A 14,546-nucleotide genomic window follows, 5' to 3' on the forward strand; every position below is an offset into this window, starting at 1 on the left:
CAGCCAAGGCAACAAAGGAGTGGCTCAAGAAGAAGCACATTAAGGTCCTGGAGTGGCCTAGCCAGTCTCCAGACCTTAATCCCATAGAAAATCTGTGGAGGGAGCTGAAGGTTCGAGTTGCCAAACGTCAGCCTCGAAACCTTAATGACTTGGAGAAGATTTGCAAAGAGGAGTGGGACAAAATCCCTCCTGAGATGTGTGCAAACCTGGTGGCCAACTACAAGAAACGTCTGACCTCTGTGATTGCCAACAAGGGTTTTGCCACCAAGTACTAAGTCATGTTTTGCAGAGGGGTCAAATACTTATTTCCCTCATTAAAATGCAAATCATTTTATAACATTTTTGACATGCGTTTTTCTGGATTTTTTTGTTGTTATTCTGTCTCTCAACTGTTCAAATAAACCTACCATTAAAATTATAGACTGATCATTTCTTTGTCAGTGGGCAAACGTACAAAATCAGCAGGGGATCAAATACTTTTTTCCCTCACTGTATCTTTGGAATAGGGTGCCATTTGTGACACAACTGTAGTCTGATGTCATTCCTCATTCCTAATTCCAACTTGATTTACACCAGCAGCACTCTTCTGAGAAGCCTGAACATTGTGGAATAGATTGTCTTTCTCCCAAACTCTCTGCCTTATTTTACGTCCCAAAGGGAACCCTATTATAGAGCACTGTTGACCAGGGCCCTATGGGAATGTTACCCCTCTGCTCTCTCTGACTCTAGCACTGTCTCCTCCCTTGTCTCTCTACAGTAAAAGTAAATACCTGAGTTTCCACAGCCTCTCTCTTCAAGTGGTGCAAGACATTATAACCATCCACTGTGTTTTTCATACAAGCACTAAATAAATAGTCAATATCTCAGTCAGGTGTAGCCTGTCTTCTTTTCTCTGTAGTACAGACTGGAATATACCCTCCCTCCCTCCCTCCCTCCCTCCCTCCCTCCCTCCCTCCCTCCCTCCCTCCCATATCTCCCCATTTATGACCTTTTACCATAAATCTCCTTAAAAGGACTCCTTCCATTTTCTCCTCTGTTTTCACACCAGTCTTCCACTTCCTTTCCATCGTCTCCCCCCACCTAACATCTCCATCCCCCACTCCACCTCTCTCACTCTGTCGTTCCTTCTCTTCCTCTGATCCTGGACTCAAACCCCCTTGAAATGTAATCCCCCCACCTCCCACTTCACACCATGTTAATACCTCCCTCCAAACCCTCCCAAACCCTCTCTCTCCTCTTGTCTCACCTCCTCTCCTCCCCTCCTCCCCTCCGCTTGACTTATACCCTCCCTTCTCCCCCTACTTCCTTGTACCCCCCCTCCCTCCTTCCCTACCTCCCCTGTCTCACCGTCGCTCCCCGGGGTGCTCGGTGTGTATTGCTGGGTGGTGATGGCCTCCTCCAGGCTGTCGATGACGCTGTTCTTATCTCTCAGCCTCTGACGGTACGATGTCCTCAGGGTCTTCATCTGGCGGCGGTGCTGGGCCCGGTGCCTCTTCAGCTGGACCCGGTACTGATCAGCCTGCTGCTGCAGCTGCTGGAGGTGGGAGTACTGCTCCAGAAAACTCAGCAAGTGGGACATCACTGCCACCAAGGGAGACTCAGACATCAACTGGACCAGGAGGAAATGTGGGTTTAGATGGATTTCATCTAACAAGACCAACGCTTGAAGCAAGACACTGTAGTATTTATTGTGTGAACTACTGTCTATGTGTACTAAACCAAGGGAGACTCCCACAACTAAACCAGCAGGAAGTTTAGATAATGCATCAGTTCTAAGAAGGTCATGGCTACAACTAGACCAGCAGGATGTTTAGATAATGCATCAGTTCTAAGAAGGTCATGGCTACAACTAGACCAGCAGGAAGTTTAGATAATGCATCAGTTCTAAGAAGGTCATGGCTACAACTAAACCAGCAGGAAGTTTAGATAATGCATCAGTTCTAAGAAGGTCATGGCTACAACTAAACCAGCAGGACGTTTAGATAATGCATCAGTTCTAAGAAGGTCATGGCTACAACTAGACCAGCAGGATGTTTAGATAATGCATCAGTTCTAAGAAGGTCATGGCTACAACTAGACCAGCAGGAAGTTTAGATAATGCATCAGTTCTAAGAAGGTCATGGCTACAACTAAACCAGCAGGATGTTTAGATAATGCATCAGTTCTAAGAAGGTCATGGCTACAACTAGACCAGCAGGAAGTTTAGATAATGCATCAGTTCTAAGAAGGTCATGGCTACAACTAAACCAGCAGGATGTTTAGATAATGCATCAGTTCTAAGAAGGTCATGGCTACAACTAGACCAGCAGGAAGTTTAGATAATGCATCAGTTCTAAGAAGGTCATGGCTACAACTAGACCAGCAGGAAGTTTAGATAATGCATCAGTTCTAAGAAGGTCATGGCTACAACTAAACCAGCAGGACGTTTAGATAATGCATCAGTTCTAAGAAGGTCATGGCTACAACTAGACCAGCAGGAAGTTTAGATAATGCATCAGTTCTAAGAAGGTCATGGCTACAACTAAACCAGCATGATGTTTAGATAATGCATCAGTTCTAAGAAGGTCATGGCTACAACTAAACCAGCAGGATGTTTAGATAATGCATCAGCTCTAAGAAGGTCAAGGCTACAACTAGACCAGCAGGACGTTTAGATAATGCATCAGTTCTAAGAAGGTCATGGCTACAACTAAACCAGCAGGAAGTTTAGATAATGCATCAGTTCTAAGAAGGTCATGGCTACAACTAAACCAGCAGGAAGTTTAGATAAGGCATCAGTTCTAAGAAGGTCATGGCTACAACTAAATCAGCAGGATGTTTAGATAATGCATCAGTTCTAAGAAGGTCATGGCTACAACTAAATCAGCAGGATGTTTAGATAATGCATCTGTTCTTAGAAGGTCATGGCTACAACTAGACCAGCAGGATGTTTAGATAATGCATCAGTTCTAAGAAGGTCATGGCTACAACTAAACCAGCAGGATGTTTAGATAATGCATCTGTTCTTAGAAGGTCATGGCTACAACTAGACCAGCAGGATGTTTAGATAATGCATCAGTTCTTAGAAGGTCATGGCTACAACTAAATCAGCAGGATGTTTAGATAATGCATCTGTTCTTAGAAGGTCATGGCTACAACTAGAAGCAACAGTACTATTGTGTAAATGAGACCCTAAATTGTGCACTACTTTTGACCAGGGCCTATAGGGAATAGGGTGCCAAGGTGTTTGTGGTGAAGCCTACCTTTCCTGCCGTCTCCAGCTGCACCTGGACCTCCCTCCTTTTCTCGTTCTCTTGTTTAAAGGACAGGAAGGCACCCAGAGGAGTGCATGCTGGGATATCGGGCACTTCACCACCTCCACCATCATAATCATCTTCATCACTCAGGGACAGGCCGTCACTATCACTGCTACTGCCTTGAAGAAAATACATCAGCATTTTAATAAGGGCATGAATTCATACGATCAATCACTATGAGAAATCACCATAAATCACTATGAGAAATCACCATAAATCCCCGTGAGAAATCACCATAAATCACCGTGAGAAATCATGATGAATCACCATGAGAAATCACTATGAATCACTATGAGAAATCACCATAAATCACTATGAGAAATCACCATAAATCACCGTGAGAAATCACCATAAATCACAATGAGAAATCACTATGAATCACCATGAGAAATCCCTATGAATCACCATGAGAAATCACCATAAATCACAATGAGAAATCACTATGAATCACCATGAGAAATCACTATGAATCACCATGAGAAATCACCATAAATCACTATGAGAAATCACCATAAATCACTGTGAGAAATCACCATAAATCACTGTGAGAAATCATGATGAATCACCATGAGAAATCACTATGAATCACTATGAGAAATCACCATAAATCACTATGAGAAATCACCATAAATCACCGTGAGAAATCACCATAAATCACTGTGAGAAATCACCATAAATCACCGTGAGAAATCACCATAAATTACCATGAGAAATCACTATGAATCACCATGAGAGATATACCACATCAAAACAGTAGCTATTATCATTCCTGTTATTCCTATTCTGCAGTAGCTATTATCATTCCTGTTATTCCTATTCTACAGTTGCTATTGGGCTCCTGAGTGGCGCAGTGGTCTAAGGCACTGTATCTCAGTGCAAGAGGCATCACTACAGTCCCTGGTTCAAATCCAGGCTGTATCACATCCATCTGCGATTGGGAGTCCCATAGGGCGGCGTACAATTGGCCCAGCATCGTCCGGGTTTGGCCAGGGTAGGCCGTCATTGTAAATAAAAATTTGTTCTTAACTGACTTGCCTAGTCAAATAAAGGTAAAAACATTTTTTTATCATTAAGCCTGGTATTTAAGTATCTATTGATCACCATGAGAAATATCTATCTATACCATAATAACAGCAATTATCACTGATATCTGTCAGTAGCAAATACAGTAGTTAAGTATTTAACCAGTGTTACAGATGCTTCTATTTATAGACATTGTTGTCATAAAGCATCCACTCACTGGAGTCACTCAACCTGCTGCCACGCCCCCTTTTCTTCCTCTCCTTCCTGTGGGTGTGGTCTTTTTTCCTCCTGCTCCTTGTTTCCATGGAAACATGTCCTGGCTGCTGATCACAGCAACAGACAGACAGGGGGATGGCAGAGAGCAGAAACAGACATTAGTGTTACTAAATACTGTGTTAACCTCCAAAACAGACAACACACACACGTACACACTGCCAGCCTGCAATGTCAATGCCAGCCCAAATGCTGTTCTCCATATACAATGAACCTACACAACATGTATGACAGCATGAACATCTCTCTCTACCGACATAAAATAGCATTTCAGACGTACGTCTGTGAGATTAGCAGTAACATATCTCCCAGACAGTAGACTTACATAAATAGCTCAGTATCTATACAGTTTCCCTGCTGTCATGGGATTGGTAGTCCTGCTGCTGGTTACCATCCTCTGATGAGAAGACAAAAGAACCGCGTGGGGCTGTAGATAAACACTGTTACTAGACTCTACTGAGGACTGTAGTTAAACACTGTTACTAGACTCTACTGAGGGCTGTAGTTAAACACTGTTACTAGACTCTACTGAGGACTGTAGATAAACACTGTTACTAGATTCTACTGAGGACTGTAGATAAACACTGTTACTAGACTCTACTGAGGACTGTAGATAAACACTGTTACTAGACTCTACTGAGGGCTGTAGTTAAACACTGTTACTAGACTCTACTGAGGGCTGTAGATAAATACTGTTACTAGACTCTACTGAGGACTGTAGATAAACACTGTTACTAGATTCTACTGAGGACTGTAGATAAACACTGTTACTAGACTCTACTGAGGGCTGTAGTTAAACACTGTTACTAGACTCTACTGAGGGCTGTAGTTAAACACTGTTACTCGACTCTACTGAGGTATCTGTATACAACACATTTTGAGCTTCAAAGTGCACTATATTAGTGCCCTGTAGTGCCCTTTATAGGGAATAGGATGCCATTTGGGTGCAGACGCTGTGACTAGACTCACCGCTGAGGCTCCACCCTGAGCTGCTCCCAGGGCTTCCTCCTCCTCCTTCTTAAAGACAGTGTAGAAGATGTAAACTAGCAGGGAGTAGAAGGCATACATCTCCCCTCCGTCTGGGACTCACTGTTACAGTCACAGTAGCAGAACTAGATACCCAGGGAAACACTGGCACGGTCCAACACTGCAGAGAGGAGAAAGAGAGATAAAAGGAAGAGAGAGAGAGAAAGGAAGAGAGAGAGAGAGAGAGAGAGAGAGAGAGGAGAGAGAGAGAGAGAGAGAGGGAGAGGGGATAACAATGTCGTTCTATAGCCCATTCATTTTCAAACACCAAATCTTTTCCCAAGCAGTGACGCCCATTCACTGACAACAAAGGCTCTGGCAGCTAAAATATCAAATGCTGACGGATGAGGATACCACAGAGAAAGACCGATTAGCATAGATCTGTCTAAATAGATCTGTCAGGTTCCTCTTGATCTTTCCTCAGAGATCATCCTTCCGTCTTCCTCTTTAATCCGTTTTCTGATCTTAAAACGCTCCTCCTCTCCATCCCTCAGAAACATTTTGTCTTCTCCTTTCTTACCCATACTTGTCTTCAGGTCATTAATGATGTACGTTCCAGACAATCCAACGTTCTGCATTCCACCACAACATCCCATGTTCTCCCTGTTTTGTCTGTTATTGTTAATTCTGAAGCCCCCTTTGCAGCCCCTGTCCTCTCTGCTGCAGCAGCATCACTGCACTGAGCAGCAGCTCCTGTGTGATTCTCTCTCTCTCCTTCTCTTCTCCCCTCCACTCTCTCTCCTCCTCCTCTCCACTCCGTCCATCCACAGGCTGCAGTTGCAGCGGGCATGCTCAGTGCAGCTCTCTGCAGTGCTGAAGCAAGCAGCTGAGATGGAGATGATTGTGTTGGGGGCCATGTGGCCTCATGCTGTCAGCAGTATGCAGCAGCCACGGTTCCTTCACAAATGGCACCCTATTCCTCACAGGGCTCTGGTCAAAAGTAGTGCACTATGTAAGGAAAAAGGTGCCATTTGGGATGCACCCCAGGAGTCTGAGCTTGAGGAGAGGAGAGACTAGCCAGTCACTGATACTATCTGATGGGCACTCACATGGAAAGGATCAGCAGCCATTGTTTATGTGTACAGACATGAGTCACAACAACCTGTTGTTTATGTGTACAGACATTAGTCACAACAACCTGTTGTTTATGTACTGTATGTACAGACATGAGTCACAACAACCTGTTGTTTATGTACTGTATGTACAGACATGAGTCACAACAACCCGTTGTTTATGTACTGTATGTACAGACACGAGTCACAACATCCCATTGTTTATGTGTACAGACATGAGTCACAACAACCCATTGTTTATGTACTGTATGTACAGACATGAGTCACACAACCCATTGTTTATGTACTGTATGTACAGACACGAGTCACAACAACCCATTGTTTATGTACTGTATGTACAGACACGAATCACAACAACCCATTGTTTATGTGTACAGACATGAGTCACAACAACCCATTGTTTATGTACTGTATGTACAGACACGAGTCACAACAACCCATTGTTTATGTACTGTATGTACAGACATGAGTCACAACAACCCATTGTTTATGTACTGTATGTACAGACATGAGTCACAACAACCCATTGTTTATGTACTGTATGTACAGACACGAGTCACAACAACCCATTGTTTATGTGTACAGACACGAGTCACAACAACCCATTGTTTATGTACTGTATGTACAGACACGAGTCACAACAACCCATTGTTTATGTACTGTATGTACAGACACGAGTCACAACAACCCATTGTTTATGTACTGTATGTACAGACATGAGTCACAACAACCCATTGTTTATGTACTGTATGTACAGACACGAGTCACAACAACCCATTGTTTATGTACTGTATGTACAGACATGAGTCACAACAACCCATTGTTTATGTACTGTATGTACAGACATGAGTCACAACAACCCATTGTTTATGTACTGTATGTACAGACACGAGTCACAACAACCCATTGTTTATGTGTACAGACACGAGTCACAACAACCCATTGTTTATGTACTGTATGTACAGACACGAGTCACAACAACCCATTGTTTATGTACTGTATGTACAGACACGAGTCACAACAACCCATTGTTTATGTACTGTATGTACAGACACGAGTCACAACAACCCATTGTTTATGTACTGTATGTACAGACACGAGTCACAACAACCCATTGTTTATGTACTGTATGTACAGACATGAGTCACAACAACCCATTGTTTATGTACTGTATGTACAGACACGAGTCACAACAACCCGTTGTTTATGTGTACAGACACGAGTCACAACAACCCATTGTTTATGTGTACAGACACGAGTCACAACAACCCATTGTTTATGTAGCTACAGACACAAGTCACAACAACCCATTGTTAATGTATGTACAGACACGAGTCAAAGCTAAGGACCAAATTACATCATTGGTTCGAAGTTTCTGACAATTACTGTTTCTGTGTGTATACCCAACAACATCTTGTCATTTTTGTTACCAAATTATGTACCAGTACACAAATGACTTAAATCACAAACGATGCCAATATGCAAAAAAGGTTTATTCAAGCATCTATTGACAATATGTATTACTCATCCACTACAATGTAAATAAGGACATGAATTAACAGGTAGATATCCTTAGTTAAGTCTGGCCCTATTTATGTTTGGCTGAGCTGGGCTTAGAGCGTTGGAAGGAAGTCTGCAGAAAAGAGCAAGTCTTGTAAATAGCAGATGGAGGCTGGCGCTGTGCTATCCAGGAGTCCTGGGAATTACAGCAGTTCCATTCTGCAGTGTCCACTCAGCACCTCTATCTGATACAGAAATGAATTCTTCCTTGGCTGTGCTTTGAGGAGAAGAAAATCTTGATGCATCCCAAAATGCATCAAACTGAGCATCTATCTGACAATCATATAGTCATTTATTCACAAGTTAATCAAAGTACATCACAAATACAACATAACTTACACAGAGGGTTAACCAATTAGCATCCCGAAATCAATGCACAATCCTCCAACTAGTATCAAATATCATTTTATTGGTCGGGTACACATATTTAGCCGATATTAATGTGGTTGTAGTGAAATGCTTGTGTTCCTAGTTCCAACAGTGGAGTAATATCTAACAATACACACAAATCTAAAAGTAAAAAAATGGAATAAAAAAATATTGAAATATTAGGACGAGTAATGTCGGAGTCCAGAGTATAAATATATATATATATATATATATACACAGTACCAGTCAAATGTTTGGACACACCCACTCATTCCAGGGTTTTTCTTTATTTTTGCTATTTTCTACATTGTAGAATAATAGTGAAGACATAAAACTATGAAAAAACACATATGGAATTATGTAGTAACCAAAAAAGTGATAAACAAATCAAAATATATTTTATAATTGAGATTCTTCAAATAACCACCCATTGCTTTGATGACAGCTGTGCACACTCTTGGCATTCTCTAAACCAGCTTCACCTGGAATGCTTTTCCAACAGTCTTGAAGGAGTTCCCACATTGGCTGAGCACTTATTGGCTGCTTTTCTATTACTTGGCGGTCCAACTCATCCCAAACCATCTCAATTGGGTTGAGGTCGGGTGATTGTGGAGGCCAGGTCATCTGATGCAGCACTCCATCACTCTCATTCTTGGTCAAATAGCCCTTACACACAGCCTGGAGGTGTGTTGGGTCATTGTCCTGTCGAATAACAAATGATAGACCCACTAAGTGCAAACCAAATGGGATGGTGTATCGCTGCAGAATGCTGTGGTAGCCACGCTGTCACGTCCTGACCAGTAAAGGGGTTATTTGTTATTGTAGTTTGGTCAGGACGTGGCAGGGGTGTGTTTGTTTAGAGTGTTTCGGGGTTTGTTGGGCATTGTTCTGTTTTAAGAGGGGTGTTTGTTTAGAGTGTTTCGGGGTTTGTTGGGCATTGTTCTGTTTTAAGAGGGGTGTTTGTTTAGAGTGTTTCGGGGTTTGTTGGGCTATGTTATATGTTAGTATATTTCTATGTTTATCTAGTATGTCTAGTTCTATGTTTAGTTAATGGGGTTGACCTTCAATTGGAAGCAGCTGCTCCTAGTTGCTTCTAATTGAAGGTCCTATTTAAGTGGGGTGTTTTTCTGTGGGATTTTGTGGGTAGTTGTTCCTTGTTTAGTGTTGGTTGCACCTGACAGGACTGTTTTGTTTTTTTGTATACGTATTTAGTTGTTTCTCCTTCTTCAAAATAAAAAGAAGATGAGTATACATATTCCCGCTGCGTTTTGGTCAAATCCTTACGACCCCCGTTACACACGCTGGTTAAATGTGCCTTGAATTCGAAATAAATCACAGTGATTTAGACAGTGATTTCACCAGCAAAGCACCCCCACACCATCTCCTCCATGCTTCACGGTGGGAACCACACATGCGGATATAATTTGTTCACCTACTCTGCGTCTCACAAAGACACAACGGTTGGAACCAAAAATCTCAGACCAAAGGACAGATTTCCACCGGTCTAATGTCCATTGCTTGTGTTTCTTGGCCCAAGCAAGTCTCTTTTTCTTACTGGTGTCCTTTAGTAGTGGTTTCTTTGCAGCAATTCAACCATGAAGGCCTTATTCATACAGTCTCCTCTGAACAGTTGATGTCGATGTGTCTATTACTTTGTAAAGCATTTATTTGGGCTGGAATTTGAGGCTGGTAACTCTAATGAACTTATCCTCTGCAGCAGAGGTAACTGGGTCTTCCTTTCCTGTGGCGGTCCTCATGAGAGCCAGTTTCATCATAGTGCTTTATGGTTTTTGCGACTGCACTTGAAGAAACTTGAAAAGTTCTTGAAATGATCCTGATTGACTGACCTTCATGTTTTAAAGTAATGATGGACTGTCATTTCTCTTTGCTTATTTGAGGGTTCTTGCCATAATATGGACACACCTGCTAATTGAAATGCATTCCAGGTGAGTACCTCATGAAGCTGTTTTAGGGAATGCCAAGAGTGTGCAAAGCTGTCATCAAGGCAAAGGGTGGCTACTTTGAAGAATCTCAAATATATTTTGATTTGTTTAATACTTTTTTTTGGTTACAACATGATTCCATATGTGTTATTTCATAGTTTTGATGTCTTCACTATTATTCTACAATGTAGAAAATAGTAAAAATAAAGAACCCTTCTGGTATAGACATTATGGACAGTAAGTGGATATAATATGTGTTATATCTGAAGAATAAATGAATATAGATCCATAGTGTTAGTGGTGTAAACACTGCAGATGTATCTAGTTAAATCTCACTGTACACAGTAGCTATCTGCTGAGGCTGCAGAATGAACAGGATCCTGAATCTGAGGGGACTTAGGGCTGCATCCCAAATGGCACCCTATTCCCTTTATAGTGCACTGCTTTTGACCATGCCCATATAGAGCTCTGGTCAAAAGAAGTGCACTATATCGGGGATAGGCTGTCATTTGGATCGCAGCCCTGACTATTTTGGTACCCCGGCCATGTTCAGGCACTAAAGCTATCGGCTCTCAAACGTGTCCTGTGTGTCAATGACATTGGCTTCACAGTGAGCATAGTCTAGTACAAGCTGTTTGGTGCTCATCGTAGGACAAGACACTGAAGTCAAGCCTGCCCAGGTTCAACCAGAGTGTGCCCCAAAATGGGCTCAAAGTAGTGCACTACATAGGGAATAGGGTGTTATTTGGGAGGCATACTCATAGACAAAGACAGTAATAAATGTCTGGAAGGTACTTCCATCCTCCTTATAGAGCCACTGTTGGGAGGATATTTTCACAGAGTAAGCAGATAGAATCTTTTATAGCCAATTGGTAATTACACTGTCCTGTAAATCAACCTCCATAGATGAATTAGACTTTCTAATATGTGGTGTGAAAGAGGTTGGGAGTATTAGTGACCCATGACAATCACTACATACAAGCGTTAAATCCAAGCGCTACTCCTTTTGTTGATACAACAACAAATCAATATTTTAGCACATAAAATGTTATTAAGCGCTGTTACTAATATCATCAATAATGTTTTACAGTTTTAGAATTAAGACACCAGTGCTTCTTCGACTTGCATAGATGAAAGTACTAGGATAACAGAGCAGAGCTCCCTGGCCATGACAATAAGCTGAACAAGTAGAACAACACCCTTGACAGTGCTCATACACTGGCAACAGACACTTGTCCCAATGGTGGATCATGTCACCTCCAAGTTGGCAGACTGGCATCATTATATGGATCATATGGATAATCTCTTGAAAAGGTCATTGGCCAGTAGGAATTGGAAAGGTCATTGGCCAGTAGGAATTGGAAAGGTCATTGGCCAGTAGGAATTGTAAAGGTCATTGGCCAGTAGGAATTGGAAAGGTCATTGGCCAGTAGGAATTGTAAAGGTCATTGGCCAGTAGGAATTGTAAAGGTCATTGGCCAGTAGGAATTGGAAAGGTTATTGGCCAGTAGGAATTGGAAAGGTCATTGGCCAGTAGGAATTGGAAAGTTTATTGGCCAGTAGGAATTGGAAAGGTCATTGGCCAGTAGGAATTGGAAAGGTCATTGGCCAGTAGGAATTGGAAAGGTTATTGGCCAGTAGGAATTGGAAAGGTCATTGGCCAGTAGGAATTGTAAAGGTTATTGGCCAGTAGGAATTGGAAAGGTCATTGGCCAGTAGGAATTGTAAAGGTTATTGGCCAGTAGGAATTGGAAAGGTCATTGGCCAGTAGGAATTGGAAAGGTTATTGGCCAGTAGGAATTGTAAAGGTTATTGGCCAGTAGGAATTGGAAAGGTCATTGGCCAGTAGGAATTGGAAAGGTCATTGGCCAGTAGGAATTGGAAAGGTTATTGGCCAGTAGGAATTGGAAAGGTCATTGGCCAGTAGGAATTGTAAAGGTTATTGGCCAGTAGGAATTGGAAAGGTCATTGGCCAGTAGGAATTGTAAAGGTTATTGGCCAGTAGGAATTGGAAAGGTCATTGGCCAGTAGGAATTGGAAAGGTTATTGGCCAGTAGGAATTGTAAAGGTTATTGGCCAGTAGGAATTGGAAAGGTCATTGGCCAGTAGGAATTGGAAAGGTCATTGGCCAGTAGGAATTGGAAAGGTTATTGGCCAGTAGGAATTGTAAAGGTCATTGGCCAGTAGGAATTGGAAAGGTTATTGGCCAGTAGGAATTGGAAAGGTCATTGGCCAGTAGGAATTGGAAAGGTTATTGGCCAGTAGGAATTGGAAAGGTCATTGGCCAGTAGGAATTGGAAAGGTTATTGGTCATTAGGAATTGAAAAGGTTATTGGCTACAGATCAAAGGCAAGCCACAGTACTAGAATAAGTCGAACAAGCTTGCTCATTTAAGTCAATGACGCCATTTTGAGTGCACCCATGACTTTACCAGTCAAAAAGCCATGGTCAGAGGTTCCAAGACCGTTCTATTCATTCTACTTCTATGAGGCAAGGCCCTGCAGGACAAAATAAATAGACCCTCCATCTGGTTCTCTTCTGTCAGCAGCTCTATGTGCACATCATGAGACCACATCAACTTAACAATCAGTAATTATCATGTGTGAGGGACTATTGAACTGTTCAGACAGTGAGTAACTGTTACAGTAGCGTTTCCCAAACTCGATGCTCGGGACTCCAAGGGGTGCACGTTTTGGTTTTTGCCCAAACACTATAAACCTGATTGAAATGATCAAAGCTTTTAGTTGATTATTTGAATAAGCTGTGTAGTGCTTAGGAAAGACACTAAACCCCGGTGACCCGAGGACTGAGTTTGGGGAAGCCCTGTGTTACTGTGGTAACAAGTTAAAATGGCGTGTCCAATTCCTTCAGTTCCAACAGGTACTTGCTAAGTGCCTTCTCAGAGGCCCAGCACCCTACAGCCATGGAGCCCTTCAGGAGCCACTTAAGCAGTCCCACAGTGGCCCCTGGAGAGACAAGGGGAGCCAGAGTCTTGACCCCCACCCTGGGGGCCACCATTTGTGGCAGGCTGAGGGCCACACTGCCCAGGGCCCCGACAGCGTTTCCCGCAAACAGACACACAGTGAGCGAGCAGGAGATGGCAGACAACGCCAGACAGCGTGACATCAGCATCAACTCGTCCGCTGACAACCAATCGCAGAGCACCGGGAGGAGAGCTGAGCCAATAAGGAGGATGTTGGCTGTGGTGCGGTCTTCACTGAGCCACAGGAAGCCGAAGGAGACCAGCGGTGGAGCCAGGACCTCGCCGGCCCACTCCAGGTCCCCCTGTACAGAGGTCAGGTATGGGCTGAAGGAGAGAGGCAGGGTGCAGAGGCCTGATGAGAGACCAAGCAGGAAGAAACCCACCGCTGGAGCTCTGTGGTCCTACAAGAGAAAGAGGGAGATGAGGGAACAGTTAGGGTGAGGAGAAAGAGAGTCATGACAATAATCAGTGACAAAGGGGTGAAGAATGGTTTAATGGTCCACAAGAGTTACACTCAAGTGAACACCAATATATCCCAAAATTACCTTGAAGAGCTGATATGCTGTGCACAGGGCAGAGACTGACAGTGTGACGTTGGAACATGCTGTGATCAACTCTGCCATTGGTCTTGACTCAAATCCAAAGCTACAGTTGGAGGATCACACTGTTCATTTGATATGAAGAGACTGAGTGGGATTTGTGAAAGAGAAGAAGTTTCCACATATCTGCAAGTAAACTGTTGAATACCATATCAAAGTTGAGAAAACACTGTTGAAAGTAAGCTAGTATACTTGTCTTGCACCGTAGCTATGTGTACATTGTTAACATTCTAAACAGCTATGTTTCAGGTTAGTAGCCACGTTTATACTGACCAAGGTCAAGATTGAAACTAATATGTGAGCTGAAAAATATCGGTTAACGTTCACCCTTACCTGTCTCTGTTCCGCTTGTTTGAACACGTGAGACAAGCAGTACCAGGATGTGGGCGTTCCCAGAGCTT

General features: G+C 42.8%; 2 protein-coding genes across 5 annotated transcripts in view; both read right to left on the reverse strand.

Moving 5' to 3' along the window:
• The window catches only part of LOC106597130 (kinesin-like protein KIFC3), a 33,450-nt gene extending 27,102 nt beyond the window's left edge, over positions 1-6,348 (reverse strand). For 2 of the 3 annotated variants that reach the window (XM_082959539.1, XM_082959530.1), the window contains exons 1-5: positions 6,139-6,348; positions 5,562-5,739; positions 4,537-4,642; positions 3,243-3,415; positions 1,348-1,609 (exon numbers count right to left, since the gene is read on the reverse strand). In XM_082959539.1, the coding sequence (XP_082815665.1) occupies positions 1,348-1,609; positions 3,243-3,415; positions 4,537-4,642; positions 5,562-5,660 (640 nt within the window). In that variant the 5' untranslated portion in view covers positions 5,661-5,739; positions 6,139-6,348. The remainder of the gene's footprint in view (positions 1-1,347; positions 1,610-3,242; positions 3,416-4,536; positions 4,643-5,561; positions 5,740-6,138) is intronic. The other variant, XM_082959533.1, reaches the window with a different exon arrangement.
• Positions 6,349-8,525: 2,177 nt separating this feature from the next.
• On the reverse strand, positions 8,526-14,534 carry LOC106595450 (transmembrane protein 276). 2 transcript variants are annotated; one of them, XM_082959553.1, is made up of 3 exons: positions 14,479-14,534; positions 14,092-14,232; positions 8,526-13,947 (listed from the first exon to the last, which is right to left on the reverse strand). In XM_082959553.1, the coding sequence occupies exons 2-3, from the start codon at positions 14,167-14,169 to the stop codon at positions 13,408-13,410; spliced, it is 618 nt and encodes a 205-aa protein (XP_082815679.1). In that variant the 5' UTR covers positions 14,170-14,232; positions 14,479-14,534; the 3' UTR covers positions 8,526-13,407. The 2 variants fall into 2 exon arrangements, with proteins under 2 accessions (XP_082815679.1, XP_082815676.1); XM_082959550.1 differs by having other exon boundaries at positions 14,092-14,282.
• Positions 14,535-14,546: the final 12 nt, after the last annotated feature.

This window comes from Salmo salar, chromosome 02, assembly GCF_965601325.2.
Source record: "Salmo salar chromosome 02, fSalSal1, whole genome shotgun sequence".
NCBI lineage: Eukaryota > Metazoa > Chordata > Actinopteri > Salmoniformes > Salmonidae > Salmo > Salmo salar.